The sequence below is a fragment of the Calonectris borealis genome, chromosome 6, assembly GCF_964195595.1.
Source record: "Calonectris borealis chromosome 6, bCalBor7.hap1.2, whole genome shotgun sequence".
In the NCBI taxonomy this organism is placed as follows: domain Eukaryota; kingdom Metazoa; phylum Chordata; class Aves; order Procellariiformes; family Procellariidae; genus Calonectris; species Calonectris borealis.
Window position 1 is genome coordinate 1,037,055 of NC_134317.1, and position 13,178 is coordinate 1,050,232.

Below are 13,178 nucleotides of genomic sequence, written 5' to 3' on the forward strand. Positions count from 1 at the left end.
AAAGCAATTTATATCTTCCAGCATGCTAAAATACAACTTTTCTTTACAGTGACAAAACTTAATGATGTGGCAGTTTCCAGACAAGTTCAGATTTTATTGGAATGGCTTTGAGAATCTCTCTAGTACTCTGCCTGATATTCCACGAGCCATTGCTGCTCTCCATTTAGTGACCGTGGCGAGAAAGGCTGACATGCTTGCTCAGTCAACTAATATGGACCATGGTTTAAATTTTAAGGTTTTAACCAGTTTCTGAAGGCTCTCTTCAGTTAACATTAATTTAAACTGAATTCTGAAAACCTTTACAGTCACAGGAATCCCCAAACCCTATTACTGGTCACATACTTCATAATAACAACATTATGAGAGCCATCACTGTGGGTTCATATTCATCACTCTAATTTCACATACAATGAGCTGTAGGCAGATATCATAGTTATTCAGACAGTTAAATAGGGTGCAAGACCACAAAAGTCATGCTTGCTTTCTCTTTGCTTTCAGCTCCAGCTTTGCTTTTTGTTCCAGCTCTTTTCCTCCCAAGTTCTCCTCATCCACCATTGTCCCTCGTCCTGCACAAAACTAGACAGTGAGTTTCTCTCACCACTATTTTTTTAAGACTCGAAGGACCCATGTTCTCCACAACAATCACTTGTACCTAAGCGTACCTGGCAAAGCACCTGCATTTACAATATAAGAAGGGTAGTCGAGGTACTGGCCACCAAGCCACTGGCACATCCCAGCTTGGCAGCAGCCCCGCTGTGACCTTGAGAACATCGCTTGAGCCAGCTCTTTCAGAAATAACCAGATTTTGGTGCTCTGAATTTTGTTTGGTTAAGAGGAGTGCTTTTGTTAGTACCCAGCACTTCCAAAGGAACTGTTTTAACCACTACTGATTTCAAATACATATATGAAAACAAATAAACGCCTACACTACCCAGACCAGGACAGAAGAACTAATTGGCAGATTCAGAACGGATCAAAATAAACAAACAGGAAATCAAGAATTAACATTTTCAGAGTTTCCTGAAAATTATAAACACTTTCAACACGAGAAAAACCTGTTTAAACCCTGTAGTCTAGGGTCTGAGATTGATCCAGTCTTTAGTCCAAACGGCAGACTTAACTGATGTAAAATAGCTTGTGTCCAGATCTCCTAAACAGGAACAAGTAAACTAACACAAATTCAAGTGACAAAACACAAAATACTACTTTCTTACTATCATTTAAAACAATTTGTCTACTCGCTTTCCATCCACTGCTTAAAATGTGCAAGGAAGCTCTCGCATTTAAGTTTTTATTTCCAAACATTCCTTGAATAATCTGAACTAGACAAGTTGTTCAGTTATAGAAATAACTTTATTGCTTATTGCACTGTTAACAGTGAATTACAGAACTAGCTCCAAAGCCCAGTCCCACGCTGCAAAGACACCAGCACCAGCACCATTCACCCTGCCTCGGTGTTTTATTGTGACTCAGCCCACATGTTGGGTTTCCCGGATACATGCTCCTAGATCACTGCGGTTGCGAAAAGCTCTCCGCTAGTACAAGCCACCTCCAGTTTTTAGGAACTCCAGCCACTTTCCCTGGCATTTGCAATGGGGAGGGAATATACACCTGCCGTATTAAAATAGCTTGACTGACAAAAGGTAACTCGGTCGCTTGCCACCATCTGTTCACACACGCAGCTGACCGGGTCTCCGTGAGCAGCTAGCCAAACGCATAGTTCCTCTTTAGCAAGCAATTCTCTGGTTGTCATAGAGCTCTGTAAGCAGACCTTGTGAGTTAAAGGTAAAAGCGATTCTTGCTGTAAATTAACAGCCGATCCTACCACGCACAAGAAGCCTGAACTCAGATTATATGGTGCATAATCCTAAATATTTTTGTTCAAAGTTATTTGCTCATTCTTCAGCAGTATTATGATTGAAATGCATTATTTCTCAGTGTTCCTATCACTACTATACAACTGAAAATAAAATCTAATAACTAGTAGCCATGTCTAAAGGAAGTGCATATTCAAAAGATAATTAATGATCAAGTTCATCCTGTAATTGTGGATTTTATTGACTATAATGCAAGTAGCTCATGCAAATTACTTAGGATAGCAGCAACCACTTTCATTGTATGTGTGTTACAATTCAATCAATGAGGAAAGCTGGACTAGACAAAGTGTGCTTCACTTTATATTACGGATTTATATCTTCACAGAAATAAAAGTGAAAATTAAGATTTAAAACAACCAAAATTTGGCAAATTATGACTCAAGCTATAGCATTACCACTGATTTTTCCCAAGCACGGTGCTTGTGGTTTCCACTGGGGTCACCTCCAGCCCAGCCAGCCCCAGCAAGGTCCTTGGGCATGGGCTCACCTCCAGGCACATGAGTAGCCACATTGAGCACTCAACCAACTGTGGCCCAGGCTTAGTCACCAACTACAAATGCACAGTAATGAAAGGTCTCCTAATTAGAAGCTTGTTTAAACCCACTGCAACCCTCAAATAGAGACATAGGTGCTGCCAGCCCCAGGAGTTCAAGGAGTTACGAGACACACACAGACAGCAGAGAGGCTGAGTCAAAGTGATGCAGAGAGATGAATCTTGATGAGCCTCCCAATTACAGTCTCCCCTTGCTCTCACGCGTTTACACACTAACACGTGGCAGCTGGCAAAGATCACCAGATGAGGTACAAAGTTCTGGCTCTTCAGAGAAATTCAGCTTCCACATTATTCTTCTGACCAATGAATTCTGTGTGTTCCCACCTGCTTTTGCCTCTTGCCCTGCTCTCTCCCCAGCCTACTCGTCTCTAGCAGTGCTAAAACTTTTATACGCCTAAAGTATGGCAGAAACTTTTATATCCCTAAAGTACAGTATGCCGATGCAGTTCCAGAATGCGTTTTTCCAGGGAACGACGGGCACAAGGAGGGGGACACTGAGAGGATCCAGCTGTTCCTGTCTTCACTCCTTCCTCCGCGGCTGTAAAGACATCCCTCCTGCCCCGTGCTTCTGCAGAGCTTTGCTGTGACCCCTCTGACCGCCTCCGGCAGCAGCTCTGCACAGTTTCCCCTCCCGAAAGGGGACGGGAAAGCAGCGCATGAAAAGTTTTTCCCCTTGAATACCTGAAAACTGCGACATGCTGCAGCTTTCTGGGTTGCGTAGCAAGTGTTACTGCCTGGCTTCCTACACCGTCTCTGGTTTTTTCTTGGTAAGCTGTTGCATTAAGCATGCTTTTTAGTGCTGTATCATTACAGAGCATACAGACAGCTGATGCCAATTTCCTAGCTTCCCTAACTATCACCCTGTGACTTGGAGACAACAGTGACAAGAAGGAAATTGTGAAGACCAAAACCACCCGTGGCTTAGTCTTGCATGTGGTTTGGTTGATCAAGTTCAGCTACATAACTTTCTTAAGCTTTAAAAAAGTGAAAATCCCCATCTCAAAATCAGTTTTGCACTCCATTTCCAGACATGCCTTCTTCAGCAAAACAAGTGACTATTTTCAAAGTGTACAACTTAACTTCAGGAAAATAAGAGAACACAAGAAAAACAAAATTCAGAGTTCAAGAACTACTAGCATCATTTGGTTTTGACTATATTTTTTGGTTTGTTTTTAAACACATTATTTACAACAAATGGCTTATAGTAAAACACAGACCAGAGTCCTAAGCAGATAGCCACTGGTATAGCAAGAGCATAGAGATTAGCACTGAAATATAAGCAAAGTGATTAGTGCACTAGCAATTGATATAGATATGATTCATCTTGCTGTCAATTAAATGCGAAAGTGAAGAAAAGCTGCATACAGGGATTCCATCTGCAATAACGTGATTAGTTTGGCAGTGAACAAGCATGTTTACTGAAATAAGCAATTGCTGTTTATATCTACAATTTCTCAGGCAAGAGTTCTTTGAATGGTTTTGATTACTCTCTTAGCAAGAAGAAATTTAGTTTGGCAGTTTGAATTCAATCATGAAGTTATAAAGTGATCTAGTAATCCATAAGCAAGCATTCTTGTTAATTTGCTAATGTAAATCTCCAGGTCAGTTTGCAGAGTCAAATTCATCATCCTTATTCATTAAAAAAAAAAAAGGAAGCAATTAAAAAACCCAAAAGCAGGCCCTGATGCATTATCATATTATCACACTCTATTGGATTCACCTTGATGAGCAATTCCTACTGACCAACAATGTACTTACACACCAAAAAGAGAGAAGGCTTGCCTGGTGGGCTTAGTTAGGAAAAGACAGCAATCTCTTACAATTCCAAAACAAAGCTTTTTCCCTTAATGATTACAGGGAGGGGAAATAAACAATAACCATCAGTGGTCTCCAATTCAAACTTGGCACATCAAAGAATACCCACATCATATCCAGTACTAGCCCACTTGGCTTGATACACTAAAATAAAGGCACAAAAAGCAAGAAAGAAGCAATTCAGCCAGCATCTACAAGAAGCAAGAGATTGGTATTTCCATTTCTCTGACACCATTAGTGTTAGAAGCACTGGTGAAACAGCTAGCAAAGGCTGGCTGTATCACCTTTGCCATTCAGGTATCTGAATATTTGTGGCCAAATCAATCAATTATGTACATAGCTCCAACTTCATCTCAGATGCGATTCTTCTTTTCAGGAGCTCGTGACTGGTCGTCAATGGATGTACATGGATTTGAGAGTTTCTGTATTGTTTAAGATGGAAATGAATTTACAGTGGTAGCACTGGAAAAAAGTGTAAAGTCTACGCACACTTTTGCTTTGTCCGAAAACACTTCAGGACGGACTAGTTTCTTCAGATCTCTGCACTACCTGCTGTGAAGAGTTCCCCAACTGTCTCCTTTTCTCTGGGAAAAGGTTTTTCTTTCTAATCTAACCAAAAGCCTCCTTGTCAGACTTACACATTTGCCCTCAACAGACTAAGTCAGTAAGGCTGCACAGAAACCTTGACCAGCTTCCTTAAGGGTAATGGTTATTAAAATATGAAAGAATCACTCCTGTGTGTTTACTGAAGGAGGTTTTGCTTGAATTAGTGTCATTCCTACTTATTCCCTTGCACATAGCATTAAGCTAACCCAGCTTATTAATTCAGTAAATATCCCAGTGATCAGGTTACTAAACAAGACACAGAAGTGCAATATTCATCTATCAGCTTATGCGTTAAATTCAACAACAGTTCTGTCATGTCAGCACATGTTCCCATCCTCCCTTTGCTCAGCAGGAACTGTGTTGTCAAAAAAGCAACACACAATAAGGGCAATTTACTAAACTGTGTGTATGCCTGCATATGCCATACAGACACATTCTCAGATTATATTGCCTCAATTGCTACTGCAGAAACCTGCTCCAAAATGTCAGCACACATGTGTGTGTGTGTAGAAAAATAAGTTAGGATAAAAATCTTGAAAACCAGGACAGATCTGAATCAATGGAGTGTTTTATTTCCAAGGTGTAAACACTTTACAGCTGTTTACACACGGACAAGGTTAACCGTGCTAGCTGTGCCATTCTCCTCACAGTCAGGCTTTGACCCTCAAACCTAGCAAGGATGATTTAAATTTCAACATCAGAAATTGCCAATACTAATCCCTTTTAGTAGACAAACCACTCACTAGTATGCTTGACTAACAAATTATAGAATCATTTAGGTTGGAAAGGACCTATAAGATCAAGTCCAAATGACCTCCCACCCATGCTCAAGGGCCAGAAGCTCACCACCCTTCAGCTTCTCCCTTGGAATTACCTGGGACAGCCAAGTTTCACAGAAACATCAAACTCTAGCTGAGTGAACACAGAAAACAAAGAAAGATAGATCAACTAGATTGTATGTTCAGGACTATTAGCCAGCCGAGGTCTTTATTCTGTAACTGGGTACCCCTAATTCCAGGATGCTAGTCACAGCACAGACATCCAGTCACCGAGTGAGGCAATACGAACATGGGTAAAAAACCTGAGCATTTTATTCCTGTCTTATTATGTGATGAATTCTGTCCTTGAAATAACAACAGATTTCCTACAGTGTGTAGCCAATTAGTGCACATCTTGGGGCAATATCCTTCCCTGGCCCAGGAAGACAAGATCTTTGCCCTAGCATATATTTGATTGGCAGGCATTATTAAAAAGAGGACACTTGGGCTGGGGGACATGCCCGCAGCTTAGATATGTCAACACAACAAATGGACCGTCCTCCTTTGTGTCAATCCCTCCAGTTATGTTCCACCTGCTGTCCTATATTAGGTGTTTAAGGCAGCTGCTTTAAGGGACATCACGTGGGAAATGTGCAAGTTAGTACAACATGAAAACAACGTGCTGTTCACTTGACAGATCCATTTGCTTACACATATGTCGGAAATTTTCAGATCCTTTGTAGACTGATCCTACGCAATAGGTTTAGAAATTGGGGGACAAGCGGTTATTTCATTTTGACACCATGGTCACCTTCTGTAAAACTTCGGTTTTTAATCTGTCTCTGGAAATCCATAATGGCCATCCATTCCCAGAGAAGTGGGAATTCCCTGAATTCTGGAATACTGCATACACAACAAGCAAGCTATCCAGATCACTTTTCACTTCCAACTCCTCTTATTTAACAGTTCTAGAATTTGAAGCTGCCATTTCTGTCAGTAATGAAGCCAGATTGTAAAATCCTGTGATAAAGACTCCAGAGAGAGTTACAAACAATATTATCAGCTAGGTGCAAGACAGGCAGCCCAATGGGAAGCTCACTTTAAATGCTAGGTCTTATTTTCTGCAACATTTTTTCTGAAGCCATAAGGATCTTGGCATATCCACTTTCCAGCTAGGTTCCCCAGAAATGACTCATCTCATTTGCTTTACCGATACCTCAGCTGCTCCTCCTCCTCCCCCCCATAGAAACAGCCAGAAGATTCAGATTATCATTTATTCAGACATAATACACACCTTCATGGAGCTAAGTGAAAACCGTCTCCCATCATCCACTGTTTTACCTTCAACTAGACCATTAAGATCCATTTCTTCCGTTCCTATTTTCAGTTTGCCCAATTTGAATGGCAACTTATAGCACATGTGTGGTAACTAAAGCAGCTCACAGATAACAGCTTGCCTGGATAAAGAGCTGACCAATTACATTTCTAAGGTGAAATGGTAAATGAGCACCTGCTCACCTAGCTGCTCAGACTGATGCCATCTCCAAGGAAGGAGGAGGTAGCTCCTTGGGCTTAAGCTTTTTCCAAATCCAGATAGAAGCAAATCAGGCCAGAGCTCTGACTGGTGTAGTTTATAAAAATATTTGCAATCAGTGTTCCATAAACTTGTTGCACTGATTGCAAATATTTTTGGCCAAATGCGAGATATCAGCCTCAGCGCCCACATTTAACATAAGATCAGAAGACATGTTCCCTTATACGCATCTACTAAGCCCAGACATGGTTATTTTCTAACTCTAAAGCACAGCACAGCATTAAAATAATGGGCACTTACTTGCTTTAAGACAAAGAGTAGTTGTTTTAGGCAGAGCAGGTGTGGATCAACCAGTCCACAACGCATGTTCCTTTTACTGATTTCTCCTTGGCTTCTGCATCGAGAAGCAAGTTAAAGAGCAAGGTGACTCTGACTCTACTGTGAGGAGCAGCTACACCAATGAAATCTATTGTCTACCACAGCAAAAATCAATCCACAAACTGACACGGGAATCTACTGCATCTCTTACTGTTAAAGTAAAGTAGTGGTAGCAGAGAGTCTCCAACGTCACCCTTCACTGCTCAGGGAATTTATTCTGTCCGTGTGCCTTAGTCACCTGGAAGGCAGCACTGAACTGTGCCTCGAGTTTACCAGAGTCTAGGTTGTGCCCACCAGAAACAGGGGCCTCGCCATTGATTTCTTTGGCACAGATCCTATCCTAAAACAGTTTTCAGCTTTTTGAACTGAACAAGAGCTGCCACCATGACTGTTTTGAAGCTGAGATTTTCAGAGGTAGTGTTACTGGTTTCACTTCAAGCTTCTAAGTCTGAAAATACTGTCCAAACTCTACTTAGTGCTTATACTTCAATCAGTACTTCCCACTCCTCCTGCAACTAAGTAGAATCCCTAGTAGTACACAAAGGTCATTTTTTAAACGTGAAAAATGATTTACAGGAATCTCACTTCCCCACTGGTTAAAGACCTACAATAGCGAAACATCGTTTAATGCCATCCTCCAGATTAGCACCTACCAAATCAAGCTGAGAGGCTCTTGGCATTCCTTTCCAAACAAAACTATTCGTATAAGCCTAACATACGCTCAAACAGATTTTAAGTTTCATATTTTATCAGAAATCATAATTAATACTTACGTGTTTGTTTCTATACTGAGAAAATTGAGAGAGGCCAAAAACTGTTGCTATGGCACCTCCTCCAATGAGAGCAGTTCCTTTCACTGCCTTCTGAAATGCCATTTTTTACTGTAAGAAAAGAAGATATAAATTAATAGGCAGTTTTACCAGTTAGAATCTAGGCTACACAGAATAGACCGTTTGCAGAAACTAAAGACAATGTTGTGACAAGTTGAACCTTAGGGTAGGAATATATTAAGTAGCAATTTTCACTGCAGTATTAATAATTTCTAAACAAAGTCTAGACAGAGGCAAGCCAGAGTGCTCTGGTATTTGCTGTGAAAGCTGAACAACAAAAGAGTATTTAGACACACAAGTAGATGTACACCCATATCCCATTTAAACTCTAAGTACTTGTATATGTGACAAGTTGTTGTGGTTTAACCCCAGTCGGCCACTAAGCACCACAGAGCCGCTTGCTCAACCTCCCCCCTGCAGTGGGATGGGGGAGAGAATTGGAAGGGCAAAAGTCAGAAAACTGGTGGGTTGAGATAAAAACAGTTTAATAATTGAAATGAAATAAAATAATAATAATAAATTGTAATGAAAGGAAAACAACAAAAAAGAGAGAGAGGAATGAAACCCAGTGGTGCAACTGCTCACCACCCGCCAACCAATGCCCAGCCTGCCCCCGAGCAGCGATCGCTGTCCCCCAGTCAACTCCCCCTGGCTTATATACTGAGCATGACATCATATGGTATGGAATACCCCTTTGGCCAGTTTGGGTCAGCTGTCCTGGCTATGTTCCCTCCCAGCTTCTTGTGCACCTCCTCACTGGCAGAGCATGGGAAGCTGAGAAGTCCTTGACTTACTGTAAGCACTGCTTAGCGACAACTAAAGCATAAGTGTGTTAACAACATTATTCTCATACTAAATCCAAAACACAGCACTACACCAGCTACTAGGAGGAAAATTAACTCCATCCCAGCCGAAACTAGGACACAAGTGCTTACAATACTGTGGCAAAAGCAGAACCAGAACACCCTGTCATCAGCCAGATGGCCACCAAATTCTTATCACAACAGAACAGCTGATCTGCTTGACAAGATCACCTTTAGCTACCCTCCCATCCCACCAAACTATTTCTACAACCACATTTGCCTAACAGCATTCCATCCTGCTTTCCAGCCAGGAATTATGATCCCAGTGTTCACTGTATACCAGCAAAGCTATCCAGGAATGGGGGAGAAGTGATGCACTGCTAGTCAGGAAGCAGGTCCTTCAGTGACAAGCAGCAGCAGAGACAGTGGACGAGATTAAGTGGCTTGAAATAAGTGCAGAACTTCATCATCTAGCTACAGAGGGTTTAAAACTAGCCCTATGTGGGTCAGGCAAATTCTTGAAAGACCCAGTGTTCGGATACTGAATAAAAAATTTGCATGGAACTGACCTGAATCTTAAGCAGGCACAACCTAATCCATCTTCCCAGGACCACAGCAGCTTGCATCGCACTAGAAACAACATACATCAAGTTTGAAGGACTCCCATCAGCGCTCCGAGCCCTCCGGTTATGAAGACATCTTTGTCCAAGCCCCAGCTTCACCCAGCAGTCTCCATACAAGAGATTTAGCACCGTTAAGGCTTAAAGCAGAAGCAGGCAATGTGTGCAGCCCCGCGCCAATGCCGGAACACCAGCGGACTTACAATGCGTCGGGAGTGGCCCCGGGCCAGGAGCAGGGAGCTGCGGTGGTCCCCCATCCCGGGGCTGGGCAAGCGGCAGAGGCCCTGGTAGCCTCACCCGGAGCCTGGCTAGGAGGCTCAGCCCCGCCGCCCTGGTCCGGCACAGCTCCGGCACGGCACGGTGCCTTGCTACACGCCAGGCCGCATGCGGCGCCTGCTGATCGCAGCCCTCGCTCTGCGGCTGCTGCCCATCTTACACCAGACACACCAGACTGGGTTATAAACCATTACTTTTGGCAGTGTACAGCTTTCTCATCAAGATTTGCAACAGACTACTTACAGCTGAAGAGTTATTTCTTTGGCCTTATAAATACAATTAAACATGAAACATTGTATGTTACTACATATCTGTACACATTTCATCTTTTTTCTCCTATTAGTTCTTCCAGCTAGCATAATTGTTTTTTTTTTCCTTAAAAAATACACCAAACATGTTTAAGACACAAGCCAAACAAGAGAACTTCATTCAGATGGTATAGATCTTAACTTCGTTCCATGTGCATTTTACTTGCAGCACACTCAGTGGGGGGGACTCCACAGACCACAATTGTACACAAACATCTGATGTACAGATGATGTATGTACTATACACAAGTTATTATTGTACAGAAGGCCAAGACTTGCAGCTTGCCACAAGTTTTTCTGAAGAGCAGCACGTATGCTCTTGAAGATTCCCCCCATAACAACCTTTCTTGGTATGTATGTACAGTATCACATTTTCCATTTACTTCATACTTTAGTCTCAAAAAAGACCAACTTCATCTTTCCTTTATACCATGACAGGGAGGAGTAAAAGGGAAAGGCAAGAGACAAAAAAAGCCCCACAGAGCAAGGGAAGTTTCTCAAAGGAAAGTTATTGTGGAGGCCTGGCCTCAAAAGCTACAGCACCTCCATGGAAACAGGGAGCAAGCATCGAGTCAGATGTCTCGGACCTTGTTGCCAGAGCCACTGGCACTACCACCGCGCAGCTACACGAAGGGTGCACCTTGCCAGGGTGCTATCTATCGCAGATGCCAGGCTGACACGCTGCCGCAGCCAGCCCTACGCCTCCCCTTACGCTTGCTGCAGAGCACGCGCTTGGTGCTGCGCTGCGGCTGCCTCTCCCCGGCTCCAGCCCCCCAGGGGTGCAAGGTTTGTGGTCCACTGCCCACCCGCATCGCACGCGGGCTGCCATGGCAAGAGGAAGGTGAGTGCCCAGCCAGGAAGGCTGCCCGCGGGGGGACCCGCTGGGGCACTCCCAGAGCAGCCCAGCACAGCCAGCTCCTGGGCAGCCAGCACGCCGGGACACGGGCCTGGCACCTGCAGAGTCCTTCTCCCGTCGGCCTAGCACAAGCCTTGCGCAACAGGATTTGAGCAATCTGAGAAACGTCCTACCACAGCAGCAGAGTGCCTCAGAATCAGACCCTATCCTGTAGGTTTATCCCCACCCCACCCCCCAATTAAAAAATAAAAACTAACCATCAACTGTACTCCACCACCTTAAATCTGTTAAGACAAACCTTTTGTAGTATCACTTCTACGTACCTGAAAATGCCTATGGATACTCATGAAGGCCTAACACAATATGAAATTCAATATTGCACAAGAATTAAAACGTGCAGCTGGAAAACTTGCACTGGCATCACCACACTCAATCTCCTGCAAAATAAAAGTACTAAGACAATCAACATCAGTTCATATACCATCTATAGCCGCACAAAGCATATGGTGATGGTGAATATATACACATCATCCAAGCACTCTGTGTACTACACATTTCTACCATAAGGTTTCTTCAAGTTGCTAGAATAACAACTCATCTTTCAGATCGCAGACTGGTGGCAGTCTTGAAGTAGTTTCACACACCTTACACATCAGCAAAGGAGTCACTTCAACTAAGAGTATGAAACCCTTGCAAGTGCCTGTTCTGGGAACACAATATGCTCTAGAATCCAAGGGAGTTTAAAAAGAACAAATTAGCATCTTCCAAACAAGCCAACTTACGTGTCTGCAGAGATACTGGCTTTCAAGAAAACAAGTGGAAGTGTATCCTTTCAATGTTTTACCAAGCTCAGTAAGACAGGGCGATGGCTGAAGCACAAATCCTTACTTACCCCAGTTCAAGTAAACTCTTCAAAAGTTCACTATGAACAAACCAACTGAGAGCCATGGCTCAGCAGCTGGTGTTCGATGGCAAGCGCAGTCCAACAGGCTCCTAGCCAAGTGCTGAGCATCTTTGACGGCGCAACAAGGCACGCTCCACCAAGGTCAAACCAAGCCTGCGGAGGGGCAGGCTGCAGAACCAAGGTAACTGAGAGCTCGGCCAACACTAATCCTTGCTTCTTGTCCCCTGGCCTCCTTAAGCCTTTTCCGAGCCTTCATTTTGAAGACCAAGTACATACCTACCAGAGTTAAACCATTACATTTTCATTCAGTAGGACTGAAAGAGCAGCACAAGGTAACAAACCACTGACTAAAAGTCATAGTGACCATTGCCTACACCAGTTTACTTTAAAAACGCAGTTTCCCCAGACAGCTTTGGAAGTCATTTATTTTTGTTTTTAAAAAAAGGAAATCATGATCTTCAGACTGTATGTTCTACTGGCTATTTTAACAAGCATTTTATCAATACTTCTGGAAAAGAAAAAAATGTCCAAGTTTTTAAAACTGAAGAAATAGTGTAGCTATGTCTTTTATTCAGCTGACCTTTACTTTTTTAGTTATAGGTTAAAAAATCTTTACCGCATGAACCAAAATCTAAAGTTTCCTTGAGAATCACACTAGAAATATCATTGCATATATGAAGAAAAAAAAGCACAAATTCCCCCGAAGTTGTGTAGCAATTTCTAAGTTGTTTGTACAACAATGCTGCACAAACTAATGAAAGTAATCAGGAGGAATAAACTCAACACTTACCACATTTCTGAGTTACATAGCTAGTGTTATGCTATTTTTCAGTAGTTTGAAATATCTATCCTTCTGTTAACTTTTTTGTTAAAAAAAACTTCAAACAGAACATGCTCACGTACTGAATAAAAAAAATATACTGGGCCAGTGCCGAGAAATAAGATAATGACTAATATTACACGGCTCTTCACATTCAGAGAGCTACATCTCCTCTGTTTCCATCTCCCAACAGGCCTCTGCGAATAGCAGGTACAGACCCAAGGTCTCCACCTTCAGCTG

The 13,178-nt window shown here is 42.7% G+C and overlaps 1 protein-coding gene across 4 annotated transcripts in view; it reads right to left on the reverse strand.

Annotated features, from left to right (window-relative positions):
* GPD2 (glycerol-3-phosphate dehydrogenase 2) overlaps nucleotides 1–13,178 on the reverse strand; it is a 61,968-nt gene that overhangs the window by 38,830 nt on the left and 9,960 nt on the right. For all 4 annotated transcript variants that reach the window (XM_075152620.1, XM_075152619.1, XM_075152621.1 and 1 more), the window contains exon 2: nucleotides 8,295–8,402. In XM_075152620.1, the coding sequence (XP_075008721.1) occupies nucleotides 8,295–8,396 (102 nt within the window). In that variant the 5' untranslated portion in view covers nucleotides 8,397–8,402. The remainder of the gene's footprint in view (nucleotides 1–8,294; nucleotides 8,403–13,178) is intronic.